The 18,909-nt window shown below is 35.0% G+C and overlaps 1 protein-coding gene across 1 annotated transcript; it reads left to right on the top strand.

The window, feature by feature from the left end:
- The first annotated feature begins 329 nt into the window (after positions 1–329).
- tmem87b (transmembrane protein 87B) lies at positions 330–18,909 on the top strand. Its single transcript, XM_073834821.1, has 20 exons — positions 330–463; positions 2,449–2,509; positions 3,103–3,194; positions 3,291–3,425; positions 3,966–4,019; positions 4,108–4,158; positions 4,253–4,346; positions 4,447–4,508; positions 4,804–4,987; positions 5,803–5,902; positions 6,606–6,699; positions 8,031–8,106; positions 10,293–10,397; positions 10,481–10,539; positions 10,630–10,733; positions 10,837–10,910; positions 11,039–11,109; positions 14,940–14,992; positions 15,110–15,140; positions 16,057–18,909. Exons 1-20 carry the CDS (start codon positions 434–436, stop codon positions 16,096–16,098), a joined length of 1,572 nt encoding a protein of 523 aa, XP_073690922.1. The 5' UTR covers positions 330–433; the 3' UTR covers positions 16,099–18,909.

The following is an 18,909-nucleotide window of genomic DNA, read 5'->3' as shown; positions in this document are numbered from 1 at the left end:
CTGAGGTTGTTAGTTTAACAATAAAGTATAGAAAATGAGTGCTAAAAAGGATAAATAGCTGTAACATCTAGATTAATAGCTGTATTTTGAACGTTTGACTCGGGTAAGATAATTAGTTTAGCATTGCAATAAGGTATAGAAAATGAGTGCTGAAAAGGAGAAATAGCTGTAACATCTAGATAAATATCTTTATTTTGAACGTTTGACTCAAATACGATAATTTTCTCCCAAATACGATAATTTTGAGCTTCTGGTACGATACTTGGACATTTCCAATCTGGCAACACTGCGCGCAGGTGTGTGTGCGCGTCTCCGGACTGTAAACATGGCCGACAGTAGCCGCCGGTGGATACGGAACAGCAGCCGTTTGCTCTGTTTTATCCCATTTCTCCTCATCGCTTCAGCATTGAATGGAGTTAATGCCGCTCCAGAGATGGGCCTGTGGACTATTACAGTGCTTAATGTGAGTGTGGATGATGTTTGTGTTTATAAACGAATGCAAACGAGCGACGAGTCTAAATGCTAACAGCTAGCATTAGACATCAGGGCATCTTTCGTTCATGTATTATGCGATTTTTGGGTTGCTACTATTAAGACAACCCATGGAAATTAGTGAGAGGTGATTAACACGGTATGAGATAGCTGTCAGAGTCGTTAAAATGATAAAACACGCTTAGACTGTGTCCTCATGCTGTGTTTACATGAGGACTAACGTTAGCTCAATTCTCCATGCTGCAGCTCTAACGTTACAAAACATAAGAGTGTCTTTTATTTTATTGTCATGAGGGGGGTATGCGATAATGAGAGATTATGTTTAATAATGTTGCCTTGATCATATGGTTGAATATTGCATTGTTGTATTTTTTTACAACATGTATTGCGCTGCTGTGATGCTTGTGTGTCAGATGAAAAGGGGTTTCAAGCATCGACAGGATAAAAGTTTAATGTGGATTTAATACAGAAGACGCTGAAATGTCAGTCAGTTTAACAAGAGTTCATATAAATAGAGAATCTTGTCAAGCTTGTTTAGAACAAGAAACATTAGATGAACTCACTGTGCATTCCTCAAAATGCTAATTTATTGTCATTTTAAATGTTTACTAGTCTTTCCCACTATTTTTCAAACTACTAGGTTTTACCCATTTGATCAGGGAGAAGTTTGTGTTTATTTAGAATAGTACAGTTTAGTATGATCACTTTTTTTTTTACATACAGTTGAAGCCAGAATCTGCAAAATGTTAATTATTTGACCAAAATAAGAGGGATTGTACAAAATGCATGTTATTTTTTATTTAGTACTGACCTGAATAAGATATTTCACATAAAAGACTTTTACAAATAGTCTGTGAGAGAAAATAATAGTTGAATTTATAGAAATGACCCTGTTCAAAAGTTTACATACGCTTCATTCTTAATACTGTGTTGTTACCTGAATGAACCACAGCTGTTTTTTTTGTGGTAGTTGTTCATGAGTCTCTTGTTTGTCCTGAACAGTTAAACTGCCCGCTGTTTTTCATATGCAACTATTACAGAAGGTTCAAATGCTTACTGATGCTCCAGAATAAAAAAAACAAAGCATTACGAGCAAGGCGTGTAAAGGGGGTACTGCCTTTCAGAATCTACAGAAGAAACTTACAAGTTTCCCAGAAGTCAAAATAAGTTAAATTTACCCTGATCTTCAAATTCAAATGGTTTTCACCCCCCAAATCTTAATGCATTGTGTTTCCTATACATTAAAAGAGTTTGAACCTTCTATAATAGTTGCATGATATGAGTCCCTCAGTTGTCCTCAGTGTGAAAAGATGGATCTCAAAATCATACAGTCATTGTCGGAAAGGGTTCACATACACAAAAAGGCCAGAAAACCAAAGAATTCGTGGGACCTGAAAGATTTTTCTGAAGAGCAGCAGAATCAAGTGTATGTAAACTTTTGAACAGGGTCCTTTTTATAAATTCAACTATTTTCTCTTTTGGACTATATGTCTTTTATGTGAACTATCTTATTCAGGTCAGTACTAAAAGAACAATAGCATGCATTTTTAAAATAATTAACATTTTGCAGATTCTGCAAGGTGTATGTAAACTTTTGACCTCAACTGTATAATAGGAGGAGGCATTTTACAGCTTAGTAGCAATAAATGTAGGCTGTCATTGCAGTTTAATAAGCAGCAAACAGAGGATTTAATCATTATTCAGTATAAAGGAATCAGACAGTAACGCATAATTTTAAATTTAATTTATTTGACATCATGCTGTGTCACCTTTAATTGTTCATATGATCTGTGTAAAGTTTGTGACGAGGTCTTATCAAATATTTAAAGGCCTGTCTATTTTTTCCACAGAGGTTTCTAGTGGCTGCCACTGTAAGGCAATGCCATATCACACCAGTTTAATTTACTACGGAGCACTTTCTACGAATTTGACATTGTGTTTTCTTCTCTTTTCCAGACATCAAGACCTTTATTGTTAAGAAAAGCCATGTATAAAGACACTGACATTCAACTGAGAGGTATCTGATGAGATTATTTCTGCGTAGACTGAAGATAAAGATTAAAGGAATAGAACAATTTACATAAAAATTGACATTTTCTGAATGTTTACTCACTCTCAGGCCATGCAAGATGTAGATGTACATTTATTTCTTCATCAGAACAGATTTAGTTTTGCATCACTTGCTGTGCAGTGAATGGGTGCCGTCAGAATGACAGTCTAGCAGCTGATAAAAACATCACAATAATCTCCAGTCCATCAATTAAAACATTTTAACTTCAAACCATGGCCAAAATACTTAAGAGTCCATAAGAGAAAGAAACGGTTTGAGGTTAAAAACTGGAATAGTGTGGATTATCATAATGTTTTTATCAGCTGTTTGAACTTTCATTTTGACGGCACCCATTCACTGCAGGAGATCCATTGGTGAGCAAGTGATGTAATGCTGCATTTCTCCAAATATGATGAAGAAACAAACTCAGCTTCATCTTGGATGGCTTGAGGGTGAATACTTTTGAGCCAACTTTAATTTTTGGTTGAACTATTCATTTATTATAATTGATGCCTGTCCTAGATTGCACAGTGACATAAGGATCTCTTTTCTCCTTGCAGTGGCGTCATTCGGTTGTCCAGAAGAAGTGACTTTCTCCATTCAGTGGTTTCTGAAATACTACCCCTGTCACAATGAGTACAACAATATTGAAGTAAGTGGCAGCTGTGTGCTTCTGAAATCCTTACAGCATGTGTGTGCTATTGTTTGTTTGTTTGTTTGTTTATCTTTTCTTTATTTGCTCGTTCAGGAGATGTATGAAAAGACGCCACTGAGTCGAGGTAGAAGTATGGACCCGAACCCTCTTGGACCCGGAGAGTATTTACAGCACAAATACAGGGATTTATCCTGCCGCAGTGACATGCACATGTTCCCCATGCTCAATGTACGTTCACACCACTTGATTTTAAGTCAGTAATTTATGCCGTATTTGCAGCTTGTCCTATTTTTCTCACCTTTAATGAGATTTTTTTTTAAAGCATTATTTTTGATTATTTATTAATTTTAAATAAGATTTTAATTTGAGGTTTTTCAGTTTTCATTTAAATTTTAGTTTAAGTTCTATACATTCTGTGTTCTTTTGTCGTTATTTTGAAATATTTGTATTTAGATTTTTTTAATATATATTTTTTTTTTACTTTTTCATTAAATATTCAGATTTAGATTTGACTATTAATAAAAAAAAAAAGATTGGGTTGTATTTTGCATTTACAAAATGATCCCTATATTCTGGCTCTACTATAAATAACTTATAAAATATAGTTTATTTTTTTTATAAAATATCCTAGACACACATATGTCCTTCAGCTATCATGTTTTCAACCTCTTTCTCAACTTCCTGACAATCGGCTGATGTTAATCTTTATTTCATAATTGCATCTTAAGAGAATCATTTTAATGTTGTCTATTACATATTTATCTGCAGAAATCAAAAGCAGAACCGAAACCAGTACCACCTCCGGTGGAAGGCGAGTTACAGGTAAAACTGTTGATTGACGTTACTGTTTGAAAAGCTATTTATTCTCAAACAAAGCAATATATATCTATTTTATTGTTTTCAAAATAAGGATGGCAGCTTCACAAGTTCTTCTGTTGCTGAGGCCGGTTCATATAGAACGGTGAGACGTGGGACACAATATATGGAATATTTGGCAACAGCAATAGGTTAAGTGTTTGTTGAGTAATGCATGCAATTTCTTTGTTGGCACAAAGGATCATGTGATTGCTACGACCTGGAGGGACGGGCCCTACCTGCTGGTAGTTCAAATCAATTCAAGCAAACAGGATGCAAACTGGAATTTAACCTGTAGGCCTAATTACCTTATCTGCTCTTATCATAGATGGCTGAATATGTAGCCGTTGCGTGATGTTATCTCATGCTATCTTTTCTAAATTGTGTGTTTCAGTTAGTGTTGTGATGAAGGGAACCCATGGCTATCTCTCTGTCACAGAATGGCCTCTCATGATCGTAAGTAGTTTAGATGCTGCAAGGGAGTGCTGGAGGCTCTGTGGAAAAGTTTAGTGAAAAGTTGGATTAAAAAAATTTAGAAAAATTGATAAGATTTAAAGTGAACAAAATTAATAAAAAAAAAAGGAATATTGCATTTATATGCATTAAATATTGTGTGTATTTTATGCAATATTAATATATACTTAAATATTTTAATTAAAAAAATGTATTTTGCATTAGTAAGTTTAATGCCTATTTTCAGACCTTAATATATATAACACATTTATTGATTTATTTTTGCTTAATTCTTCAGTTCTACATGGTAATGTGTGTGGTGTACATCCTGTATGCTCTGCTGTGGTTCGTCTGGGCATCCTGCTACTGGAAAGACCTGCTGAGGATCCAGTTCTGGATTGCAGGAGTCATACTCTTGGGAATGATAGAGAAGGCGGTCTTCTGTGCTGAATATCAAAACACCAACAACGTGGGCTCAGCTTGTTAGTCAAAATACACTCTTTATTTCTCAGTTTCAGCTGTTTTCCTCACTTACAATGGCAAAACAAATTTGAACACTTAAGTCACCTAAAATCATGTCATCTATGATCTTTTCATATTTCAGTCCTCATGCAGCATTTATTTGATAAAAAATATTAAAACCAGTCATATTTTGAAAATGACTACAATTTAAAATGACTATTTTCTATTTTAATATATTTGAAATTTAATTTTCAGCAGCCATGACTTCAGTCTTTGCTATTATTTATATGCTATTATAGTTTTAATTAATATTTTGAATTATGTTTTTATATTTTCCATTTTTTGTAGTTTTTTTATTGTTGTTTTTATTGGTCCTTGTTCTTTTTCCAGTTAGTCATTTTAATGCTTCAGTTTATTTTGGGCAATTGGCGAGGCAACATTTCATTTAGTTTTGTTCCATCTAATATATATTTTATTTTAATTCTGCTTTATTTCAGTTAACACAATTTTTTTTTTAAATATTTTTATTTTTAGTTACTGATAATAACCCTTGTCTTCATGACTATGAACATGCTTCACTAATGAGAATCACACAGTATATTTGCTTTCGTAAAAAAATAATTTTTAAACGCAAGATGTATTATTTTATCAATGAAAATTTAATCTTTAAAATGAAAGACATCTGGATTGATATCTTGTCATCTAACACTGACATTCAGACATTTTAAACAATCAGCATCAAGCACCTCACTGACTTGTACTGAAAAACAAGCTGCAAACATATTGATTAGAAGCCATATGTTTAACAGTTGAATTTTTTTTGTCCTCTCTTCAGCTCAGGGTCTGCTGATCTTTGCCGAGCTCATCTCTGCTCTGAAAAGGACTCTGGCCCGTTTGCTCGTCATCATTGTCAGTCTGGGCTACGGCATTGTCAAGTGAGTGATGAAAGCATCTTTTGCAGGTTTCAGGATTGGAAAATAAATAGTTTACCCAAAAAACTGAACATTTGCATAACATATAATCACCCTCAGGCCATCCAAAATGTAGATGAGTTTGTTTCTTCATCAAAACAGATTTGGAGAAATTTAGCATTACATCACTTGCTCACCAATGGATCCTCTGCAGTGAATAGGTGCCGTCAGAATAAGAGTCCAAAGAGCTGATAAAAACATCACAATAATCCAAAAGTAATCCACACCACTCAAGTACATCAATGAACTTCTTATGAAGTGAAAAGCTGTTTGTTTGTAAGAAAATAAGTCAGCATTTTAAATTCAAACTGCTGAATCTGACTAATATACAAGACCTCTATCGTAATATTGCTTTTTCCAGTGAAAAAGTTTTCTTGCCTAAATCAGTAGAGAAATATGCACAGATCAAAACCGTTCTGAACAAATTTATCTGTGGATTTTAATGTGAGAGAACAACAGGAGATGACTTTTTCGCTCTAGGATGCGTTAATATGAATTTAGGACTCATATTCTCTCCAAATCCGTTCCAATGAAGAAACAAACCACATCTTGTTTGGCATGAGGGAGTATATTTTCAGCAAGGTTTCATGTTTGGGTGAACTATTCCGTTAAGTTATTTTAGATGGCATGAGATGGTGATGATAATGATGTTTTTGTGTTTTCTCAGGCCGCGTTTAGGCACCGTCATGCACAGAGTGGTGGGTCTGGGGGTGCTTTACTTCGCATTCGCTGCAATTGAAGGCGTTCTGAGGATCACTGGGGTAAAGCTGACATTCTGGCTTTTTGTAACAATTTTGTTATGCTGTTGCGTAATATAAACTAATAACAGTCATTTATAAGATGTTTAGACTTTATTTGTTGTTGATCTGTAAGGGTCGAGATAATGGACCAGCCCTCGTCACATACGTTATACTAGCTGTCTTTGACTCTTCTGCTATCTGGTTCATATCCTTCCGTTGGGCTTATCAAGCCTGTTCGATTTTGAAGACTTCATGAAACTAACAGAATTATACAAATTGAGTTTTAAAGGGATAATTCATCCAAAAGTTAAAGTTCTGTCATCATTTACTCACCCTCATGTTGACTGACTTTCTTCTGTTGAACCTTGGAAATCCCAACCCAAGCAGTTTTGGTTCCCATTGAATTCTATTCTATTTTTGTTCATATAATGGAAGTAATTGAAAACCGAAACTAATTTGTAGGGCTGGGCGATTAATCGAAAATTAATCGAAATCGACATTCAGAACCTATAATCGATCAAATTTTTCCAGGTCAATTATTTCAATTACTTTCCCTTTAAAAAACATTACTGCGTGTGGAGTCAGGTGACCCCACTCCGTTACGTTACGTTATTCCTCCGACATGTCGATGGAAAGCTTAAGCAGTATTTATACAGTAAAAAGTATTTGCAGGATATACAAGAGTAATTTTATTTAGAAGAGATACTGCTTATTTTCTACTTTTAATATTTATTATTATTTTATAAATAATTTATTTTGTTTCCAAAAGTGCAAGTTATTTATTTTCACTAATTTAAGAAAAATGTGACTTTTCGTTTTAAGCAATGTGTGCTTTAATTTCAGTTGTTCAACACTGATGTTCAATAAATAATCATAGATAGTAGATAGTGTGTGCACCCTTCATTCAAAAATCTCTCACTTGTAATATGTGAGCATATTTACTGTACAAAACTTGTCAGTGAACTATGAGGGCAAAAAAAAAATATTATTTAAATATAATTTTATTAATGAATAAAATAATCGTTCACTAATCGTAATCGGGTTAAAATGTTTAATTAATCGAGATTTTGATTTTAGGCCAAATCGCCCAGCCCTACTAATTTGGTTACCAACATTCTTCATTCTTGACATTATCTTGGATGAGCTGCTCCTTTAATAACTAATTCTGTCAGTTACAAATGTGACTTATTTGCATGCTGAAACCATGTAGTTGAGAAGCATTAAAAGGTGCTTATTCCTTTTAGTGTGGTTTTAGTTGCATTGTCATTGGTATATTAGTTTGTAGTGGTGAAGGACATGTTCCTACTGTTTCCTATTCCTTATTTTCCCCCACTTCTGTGCATCTCTCTTAGGCTAAAGACTCTGACCTGGCCCTGCTAGCCAACATTCCCCTGGCTCTGCTTGACTCCTCTCTGTGTTGGTGGATATCCTTTTGGAAAGCTGTGTTTGTGTTTTTGCCCCTGTACAGTCTGTCTATTGAGCCGTATTTTATTCCTGCATGATGCCTTATTTATGCAGTTTTTTCTCATTTGCCGGTTAGGCCTGATGACTTTCTTAGAAAGCATGATGCTAAAAGGTTTATTTTCCGCATTGTCTATGCATATGTTGGATGCTGTTTATTACCATAGACAAGAGTTTCAACATGTTTACTGTAAATATCCATATAATGGCAGATGGTGCATTTTAGCACTGCAAATATGCTACTCTTTTAAAATCTGGGCTCAAGTAAGGTATTTTTTTATTCAGCAGAGATGTATTAAATGCATCTGAAGTGACATTTATAATTTCTATTTCTATTTCTATTGCAAATAAATGCTGTCATTTTGAATATTATATTTATAAAAGAAGCCTAATTAAAAAAATGAATGGAATTGGAATAGGGTTTTTAACACTAGTACTAATCAGAAATGTTTCTTAAGCAGAAAATCAGCATATTAGAATGATTTCAGATCACGTGACACTAATGACTGGAATAATGATGCTAAAAAATTCAGCTTTGCATCACAGGAATAAATTACATTTATATATTAAATATTATAAATATTAAATATATTAAAATAACAAACTACTATTTCAAATTGTAATAATATTTCACAATTTTACTGACCCCAAACATTTGAATTACATTGTACAGTCGTGGCCAAAATTTTTGAGAATTACATAAATATTGGAAATTGGAAAAGTTGCTGCTTAAGTTTTTATAATAGCAATTTGCATATACTCCAAAATGTTATGAAGAGTGATCAGATGAATTGCATAGTCCTTCTTTGCCATGAAAATGAACTTAATCCCGAAAAAAACTTTCCACTGCATTGTTAAGAAGGCTTCAGGGCGTCCAAGAAAGTCCAGCAAGCGCCAGGATCGTCTCCTAAAGAGGATTCAGCTGCGGGATCGGAGTGCCACCAGTGCAGAGCTTGCTCAGGAATGGCAGCAGGCAGGTGTGAGCGCATCTGAACGCACAGTGAGGCCAAGACTTTTGGAAGATGGCCTGGTGTCAAGAAGGGCAGCAAAGAAGCCACTTCTCTCCAAAAAAAAAACCCTTCAGGGACAGATTGATCTTCTGCAAAAAGTATGGCGAATGGACTGCTGAGGACTGGGGCAAAATCATATTCTCCGATGAAGCCTCTTTCCGATTGTTTGGGGCATCTGGAAAAAGGCTTGTCCGGAGAAGAAAAGGTGAGCGCTACCATCAGTCCTGTGTCATGCCAACAGTAAAGCATCCTGAGACCATTCATGTGTGGGGTTGCTTCTCATCCAAGGGAGTGGGCTCACTCACAATTTTGCCCAAAAACACAGCCATGAATAAAGAATGGTACCAAAACACCCTCCAACAGCAACTTCTTCCAACAATCCAACAACAGTTTGGTGAAGAACAATGCATTTTCCAGCACGATGGAGCACCGTGCCATAAGGCAAAAGTGATAACTAAGTGGCTCGGGGACCAAAACGTTGAAATTTTGGGTCCATGGCCTGGAAACTCCCCAGATCTTAAAACTTGGTCAATCCTCAAGAGGCGGGTGGACAAACAAAAACCCACTAATTCTGACAAACTCCAAAAAGTGCTTATGAAAGAATGGGTTGCTATCAGTCAGGATTTGGCCCAGAAGTTGATTGAGAGCATGCCCAGTCCAATTGCAGAGGTCCTGAAAAAGAAGGGCCAACACTGCAAATACTGACTCTTTGCATAAATGTCATGTAATTGTCGATAAAAGTCTTTGAAACGTATGAAGTGCTTGTAATTATATCTCAGTACATCACAGAAACAATTGAAACAAAGATCTAAAAACAGTTTAGCAGCAAACTTTGTGAAAACTAATATTTGTGTCATTCTCAAAACTTTTGGCCACGACTGTATATTGATAGTAAATGAACACAAATTTACTCTATGCCCAAACATAATATTTGAATATTATATTGAATATTGAACTATATTTTTTTTAACACTATTGTGTAGTTCTGCCTGCTTATTGCAAATCTATTCCAGTGTGTTTAGGTTGCATGTTATTATTTTTTTTGTCTGTGATAATTGACAGCATGCCTCACAGGAATTATTAGGTTAATTATAACCTAATTATAAAGTCAGTGACTCAATTCCTTGACTATATCTCACATATTTGTCAGTCTGGCACAAACCATTAAGACTCTGAAGCTCAGAAGAAACCCAGTAAAGTTGTCTTTGTACAGACACTTCACCAACACACTCGTCTTTGCTGTCCTCGGTGAGTATAACGCATGAAATATCACTGAATACAGTGAAATAATTAAAACCCAGTCAAGGTGACTAATATATGGCGTGTTTTAGCCTCCATCATTTTCATGGTTTGGACAACGAAGAAGTTCCGGTTAGCAGACTGTCAGGCGGTAAGTATCTGAACTCTCTTGAGTTTATAGCTCTGCTCTGATTGGAGCAGAACCAAATGATTTAAAACTGGTTCATGTGTTCGTGAGCAGGACTGGATGGAGCTGTGGGTGGATGATGCCTTCTGGAGGTTCCTCTTCTCCATCATTCTGCTGGTCATCATGTTTCTGTGGAGGCCGTCTGCCAACAACCAAAGGCAAGCGTAGTGACTCTTATCAACTTTCTTCCAAATCCTAGTCAGCTGTTTTGCTCTCTTTCTAAAGTAGCGTCCTGACCGCATCCATGTGCTCTGTGTGTAGGTATGCGTTCACGCCGCTCATTGATGACTCAGATGATGAGGAGATTGAAGAGTTCCTGGTGTCTGCAAACATTGGTCAGTCACGCTTTTTTGTGTCTTTTAAGTCTTGAGGTTTTCACTATCAGATGATGTTATTGCACTGAATGGAAACTGTGTTTTATAAAAAATTGTGGGTGAATTAATATGCACTCTTTCATCCTCAGCTGATGGGATAAAGTTGAGAGCAGCTAAGACAGAAACCAACGGAACAGTGAAGCCTGCAGCAGCTAATCCGGTCAGTGTTAATATGTAAATAAACTGTCCCATATAGCTGCATTTAATTTGTGTTCACTTTATTTAAACAAAAAATATTTCAAAACATATATATATATATATATATATATATATATATATATATATATTAGGGCTGTCAAAATTAACGCGTTAATAGCGCATTAACGCAAATTCATTTTAACGGCACTAATTTTATTAACGCGCGATTAACGCAGCGCGCATTTTCTGTTTGACCCACTACGTAGCCCATAGTTAAAGAAATGGATGCACAGTGTTGCCAACCTAGCGAAAAGTGTCTAGCAACAATACATAAACACATAATTGGACAAACCTAATATAGTCTCTCCGGTTTTACTGAACGAGCGCGAGGTCTCCCAATGCGCGCGCACCTCCCTCTCTTTATATCTGCGTCTGCTCTGTTCAGCGAGCGGCAGAGGAGCAGCGCTTTCAGTTAAAACTAGGGCTGGGACACGATTAATCGCGATTAATCGCATCCAAAATAAAAGTTTATGTTAACATACTAAATGTGTGTTTACTGTGTATATTTATTATGTATATATAAATACACACACATACATGTAAAGCCTTTAAAAAATACTTATATGTGTGGATAGTTATATTTGTATTTAATTTAGATTATATATAGAATTATAAATATTTTATTTATTTTAATTTAATTTTTATTTTCAGTTTTCTTTAATATACATGTTTGTGTGTGTATTTATACATACATTATATATACACACAGTAAACACACATTTAGTATGTTAACATAAACTTTTATTTTGGATGCGATTAATCGTGTCCCAGCCCTAGTTAAAACAGATGTTATGTTCATTCCAGTGCTTGAAGTGGGCCAGTACGCAGGCACTTCTGTATTTTATCCTTTTGCGTACTTGCACTTTTTCATGCGTACCGGCACTTCTGGCATATTTAATGAATGCAAGTGGAGTCGGTGTACGTTAGGATTGGTGCTGTTGGGTTGATGCGTAAAGCCACATACGAGTATGCACGCGAAAACGACGTATTATATGCACGTCAAACACATGCATATCATATGCACGCCAAAGTTAATTTCAGCTTATTAATAGCACGCCAAATAGAAACAGAAAGTCGTGCTAGTGCGCATTTTCATGAGACCAGGCTCTCCAATCAGTACATTATAACCCAAACAATACATTAAAAAAAAGAAGCAGGTTTTTGCGATCACATAACTTTAAATGGGTAAACTCCTAAAAAGTCAAAGGATCCTGAAGGAATTCAGACAGGAAGTTAAAAACAACGATAATAATGCAGGGAGTGACTTATGTCCAGATGCCGGTAAATGATTCTTTTAGGTGATTGAATCATGATCATAATGCAGGATTTTTTTTTCAGTTATTATTTCATATTACTTTGGTTGTCTGATAACAGAAATATTAAATCAAAACAATGGAAACAATTTTGTTGAGAACTTGGCTGCATCAGATTACAGTATGTGGGCACCGAGAGGCAAAGAAATGTAATAATAAATGTAGATTTTGCATGTTCAGAAGAAGTGAGCTGCCCTGTCCGGCAAATAATATAAACAAGCTTGTGGAAGTAAATTGCTCAGTGCAAAGAAAGAGCTGTAATGGGAACCTGGTGTTTCTATGTTCTTTTTTTCATGTGTCTAATAGACATGAACAAGTTATTTGAAAAACATCTATGACATTTGAAACAAGTTCATGTCGAGTATGGTTTCACTGATAATAAACACATATTTGCTTAAAGCATCCATGTTTGTCCATGCCAATGTTGATTAGAGTATTAAAAACTTTAAAAAGTATTAATTTAAGGTACATTTAGAACAGATAAAAATGTGCGATTAATCGCGAGTTAACTCATGACAACCATGCGATTAATCGCGATTAAAAAAATTTTAATCGATTGACAGCCCTAATATATATATATTAGGGATGCTCATTTCGGTTAATTTTCCTGACCGACAACCGCTGCTCGTTATCCGAACATTAACCGTTAACTGATAAAATTAGAATAATAAATTAGTTTAAAATAAAAATAGAATGCACGAGTATCTGTGATGATACATTAAAAATACAAGCAAATGTTTTATTTTAACGTGCAAACAGCAGCATACAGAGCAACAACAAAAACTGTATTGACATATACTTAAATTATCACGCATCAGCAGCGGTTCTGAGAACAGAGAAAATCTGAATGAAAAAAAAAGAATAATATAAATAGGCCTACACTAAATATGTATAAATTAAATAACTACCTAATAAAGATGACAAAACTAAAACACACTGAATCCTTTTATGCGCTTTGAAGAACTGTACCGGTCTTATTCTTCTCGTCGGACATAAAAATATATAGCAGGCCAGCCAATACCTCAGTGTGCCTAGTTTTTAACATGTCCACATGCTGTACGGGTAGGCAGGACCGCCTGTTAACTCTTAGATCCGCGAAAAAAAACACCATCACAAAAACCCTTTCAGTTTGCGGTTCGGGACTTCCATCCACTGTCATATGCGTGTGGAGAAGCGCGTGTTTTACAGCGTTCAGCAAAAGCCAATCACAGACATGTATGTTGATTTGATTATCACTGTGGCCAATCACAGGAGGCTATGTTACAATCCACTCACCAACCAAAGTGCCGGTTTCAGTTTTGCTGACTTCTACACTTTCGCGAACTCTCTTATTAAAACAAAGAAAGTGTTGGCATTATATAAATAAGACATTAATTGTGCAGTGTAAAGGTTATTTTATTACTTTTTAATAACTTTATGAGATTGCGATGAACTACTCTAGGATGAGTGATAGCTTTCCAGTGATTGTAATGGGAGCGCATAGCACTTACTTTCTAGACTATAATTCATTCAGAATTTGAATACATTCACTCATGGATTCACTCTCTGATAACCCAATAACGCCACTTGCCATTGAGTTGCATATATCGCATCTGTTTACTAAGTAAAGGTGAAGCAAAATATGTCTGTACAGCCACACTGCACATGTCGACACGCGTGCATGAGTAAACAGATAACTTACAAATAGCATTATTTCTTTCACCATGCAGCAAACGTTAAAAAAAAAAAAAAAAAAAAAACCCTTTTAAACCGTTTAACTGATAGTAATAATCGGTTAAAATTCTTACTGTCGGTTAACGGTTAAACGGTCAATATGAGCATCCCTAATATATATTATATGTATTATTTTTATTTTGCAAGGACACATTAAATTTAATTAAAATACTTCTAATCTCAAATGCTCGTCTTGGTTAGCTCTGCATGAACTCTGTGTATTCCAGTTCAAGACAGTTAGGGTAAGTTTAAAAAACTCCCATCTCAGTCGCCCTACATCGCTGCAGATGTACTGACCCAGTGTTTACAAAGAGAACGTGCAAAAAAGATAAAAAAAACCCTTTACAAAAAAAGGTAAAACAGCGATGTAGGGCAATTTTTAAAGGTGGAGGAGACAATGAGATGTAGAGTTAGACAAGATGAGCATTTGAGGTTAAAAGGTATGTAAATTGTCAGTTTTTTAGATAATAACCTTCTTCCTCGGCTGGGGTTGTTTAGAGCCCTTTAAAGCTGCATTTAAACTGCATTTTGGAAGTTCAAACTAACTGGCACCAGTGAAGTCCACTATATGGAGAGAAATCCTGAAATGTTTTCTTCAAAAAACATAATTGCCTTATTTTTGTGTTTTATATTTTTTCATTTTATGATATAATGTAGTATAATATTAAAATTAAGTGTCTTCAATAAATGAAATAGTAAACATCAATAATGTAATATATTATACAATAAACTGCAACCTAATATAATGAACATTTGATTGTTTCAGGATGACGATTTGAAGTGGGTGGAGGAGAATATTCCTACCTCTCTGTCTGATGTGTAGGTCATTTTCTGTTTGACAAAAACAAACAAACATACTTCCACTGCTGTTACCAAGAAAAAGCTTTCCATGTAAATGTATAATTATTCACATAATTTATTCCCTTTTATTTTCAGAGCTCTTCCTGTTCTTCTCGACTCAGATGAGGTATGCAAACTGTTTTTATTTCTGTCATAGTTTTGCTTTGCTGTGTCTTTAAGGTTTAAGTTTTAGTCTCTCAGTTTTTCTTTTCTGCTTCTTAAATGGGATAAGTGGGTTAGACGACATAATAAGATTAGATTGTAAATGGAAAAAGAAAAATCTGATCTAGTTCTGGGGTTATCACAATCACTGAAATTAAAAACCAAATTTAAAAAAAAGAAATTTTATTTCCTATAGTTGCCAATGCAACATTTTTTACTTTCATTTAGTTTAGTTTGACATACTAAAATAATTGAAATAACACTGAAATAAAAATTAATAAAACTCTACACTCTTAAAAAATAAAGGTGCTTTTAAAGGGTCTTCACAGAGATTCCATAAAAGAACCATTTTTGGTTTCACAAAGAACCATTCAGTCAAAGGTTCTTTAAAGAATCTCTTACCTTTTTATAATTTGAAGAACCTTCTTTCGCCACAAAGAACCTTTTGTAAAACAGTTTTTTATGGAACCATTTAGACAAGAAGGTTCTTCTATGGCATCATGAAGCACCTTTATTTTTAAGTGTATAGAAATATATTTTAAAAAAATGACTAAAACATTAAAATAAACATGGAAAATATAAAAATCATTAATGTTACTAAAATCATCAGTGTAGTATCTAGTGACACTAAAATAGTTTGTTGTTTTATTCACTTTTATGTATTTGTGGAACATTTACAGTATGTCACAAAAGTGAGTACACCCCTCACATTTCAGCAACCATTTTAGTATATCTTCTCAAGGGACAATACTATAGAAATGAAACTTGGATATATTTTAGAGTACTCAATGTGCAGCTTTACTTTTGTGAGATACTGTACATGTTCACCCATCATGAAAATAAATTTTGAATGAATTAACAAATGCCTGATTGTCACACAGGAGATCATGACCACGAAGTATGAGATGTCCAAAATGGAGTGAGGTTGAGAAAGCGCTGCAGCTGAAGCAAACCTCCAGAAATCAACCAAACCGCTGCTCCTGTAACTGGCATCTAACCCTCACCGGAGAGAGTCACAGACTCACAGACTCCTTCCTTTGCTCCGGTTGGTTGGTGGCTTTTGGGTAAATTGAAGGAACCGTGCTGAAGAGGGGGACACATCCTAGCCGATCTAGACGCTGTACTACCTGAACTTTGTTGAGGTGTTACCTCTCTCTTTTTTTTTTCCTGAACTGTTTAAACGTCATCATCACTCTGTATAAAGAGACAAAAGTCTGTGTTTATAAACTGTGTGATGACATACCTGTCAAAATTGAGAGCGAGTATTCAAATGGGTTAAACCATTCTTAGCGCTGTTTTTTTGTTTTGTGTGTGTGTCACTCCATCTTGAAAAACATTGATAAGGAACTTCAAGTTGACCAAAGCGTCTTCTCCGTTTCAATAAGTTAGTCTTTGGCTGTATATTAAGTGTTATTTCAAACATTTTGTCTTTGATTTGATTTCAACACATGATGTGAATAATAGAATGTCTGTTGGTGTGTCAGATATGTATTTGTTTGTGAGTTTGTGCGGGGAGTAATTTAAATGGGCAGAATGATTAATTATATATTCTGAATAATTTTATGAAGGAAGTTTGTTTTGTAGGGAGCCCAGCTCAACTTTTCTCAATTAAACGGAGAGTTCACCTCAAAATCTAAATGATTTAGTCACACTCATGTCGTCTCAAACCCGTATACTGTTATTTATGGAAGCCTGTTTTGCCCACAAGAGTAAAAAAAAATTAATTCCAAGATATTAAAGGGATGGTTCGGAGTAGAATTGACTTCATTGCTATGCACTCCGAAGCCCGTGTAAATACCCCATCCGAAGTTTTTTTTTTTTTACCTTAGTCATACATTTATGGAGATATTAGAGTTTTTCGAATTGCTTGTTACAGGAGTGAATGGTACATGTGATGTATCTCGTAAATTGCACCACTAAACGTGCAAGTAATCTTATCAAACTTGTACAGTAGTGTAAATAGGTTATGTACTCACAAAACGCTGCATCGGAACATTTGTAAGTCCACCATGAGTGTTTTAAAAACACGTTTTACCAGAGAACTACTAGTCTCAAAAACTACAAATGGCGACACGTCGACGTCACTTCCCTGGTTTGAAAAAAGCACGTAAAAGTCCTCCTACAAGTTGACATGCACACAGATGTAGTAGGAGGACTTTTACGTGCTTTTTTAAAACCAGGGAAGTGATGTCGACTTGTAGTTTCTGAGACTAGTAGTTCTCGGGTAAAACGTGTTTTTAAAACACTCTTGGTGGACTTACAAATGTTCTGATGCAGCGTTTTGTGAGTACATAACCTATTTACACTACTGTACAAGTTTGGTAAGATTACTTGCACGTTTAGTGGTGCAATTTACGAGACACATCACATGTACCATTCACTCCTGTAACAAGCAATTCGAAAAACTCTAATATTTCCATAAATGTTCGACTAAGGTAAAAAAAAACTTCGGATGGGGATTTTTAAATGGGCTTCGGAGTGCATAGCAATGAAGTCAATTCTACTCCGAACCATCCCTTTAACTCATCAATGTGAGTTTACATCTCGCAATTTTTTTTATTTATTTTTGACTTTTTTCTTTCAGTTGCAGTTTATATCTTACAATTTGAACATTTCCTCTCAGAAATGTGAGTTTATGTATTGCAATTCAGAAGAAAAAAGTAAAAAGTGTGAAATATGAACATTACAATTGTTTGATAAATTCACAATTACCTTTGGTATTTTTTTAATCATGTGGTGGAAACAGTAGAACAAAAAAAGAAGTAGGGCATACAACTTGTGCATTATAAGTCCTCTGAAATAATGTGAAACGTTTATATGAGAAACAGCAAAATTTAACCCTCTTTTGGCCAAAAACTTTCCCCTTCACAATATGCAATCTGAATGCTTTTGTGAATGAGGTTTGAGAGCGGTGGATAACTTAAATTTTGTCTGTTACTTACAGAAAACCATTGTTTTCTTACTTTTAGGATGCTGTTTTGTGTTTGTGTGTGTGTGTGTGTGTGATGCATTTTTGCAGCCTGAACTTTAATTGTATGCAAAGAATATAGCTTGAAGAAATATAGCTATATGGGTTTGAAACAACATTAGGGTGTCATTTTCATTTTAGGTGAAATCTTGTTTTTGAAAAGCGTATGTATCTTGGATCTCTATGTAGATGCATACTGAAGCCTTAACTCACTTCTGTTTTTTATTTTTTTGCTGTATAACCGTAAAATCGTCACTTTGCCTTTTCTGCCCTGTTCTTGGTTGGACATTCTGTGACATGTCTGCTTAACAGAACGATGTGTGCTTTACCATGCTGAACCGTGGTAAACAGAACGACTGTTAAACGTCAGAAAGATGTCTTTTTATTTCTTTTGTGCATCCTTGAGGCTAAACGAAATGCGTTGTCTTATATCTTCAGATTTGTGTATATTATAAAGCGCACTTTAAGTGGATATAATTTCTTTTGGTCACGGGATGCAGCTTAATTTATCTGTATGATGCTGACCTTGTCTTTCATGTGTCATTCTGTTTCGTTTCTTTCATAAAAACTCTTCCCAATGGTTTTCTTTGCCTTTCTGTTTGCTTAACAATCAGCTGGCCTCTTCAAACGTGAGCTCACACTTTTCAAAAAGCACACTTGTCCTGTAGAGCTCAGGTCTTCTTGTCTGTTTTCTGTCTACATGCATGTTTATCCATGTTTTATACATGTTCAGCAATGTGGGTTGCAATAAAGACTCTTTATTACA

The sequence above is a fragment of the Garra rufa genome, chromosome 2 (assembly GCF_049309525.1).
Source record: "Garra rufa chromosome 2, GarRuf1.0, whole genome shotgun sequence".
NCBI lineage: Eukaryota > Metazoa > Chordata > Actinopteri > Cypriniformes > Cyprinidae > Garra > Garra rufa.
Note: the sequence above shows the minus strand (reverse complement) of the source record. Positions and strands in the feature narration are given on the sequence as shown.

Excerpts from the sequence above, each read along its gene's own strand:
- tmem87b (XM_073834821.1), top strand. The coding sequence starts at position 434 with ATGGGCCTGTGGACTATTACAGTGCTTAAT. Across the intron at positions 10,911-11,038 it reads CCTGGTGTCTGCAAACATTG|CTGATGGGATAAAGTTGAGA; the intron begins GTCAGTCACGCT and ends TTTCATCCTCAG. Across the intron at positions 11,110-14,939 it reads AGCCTGCAGCAGCTAATCCG|GATGACGATTTGAAGTGGGT; the intron begins GTCAGTGTTAAT and ends TGATTGTTTCAG.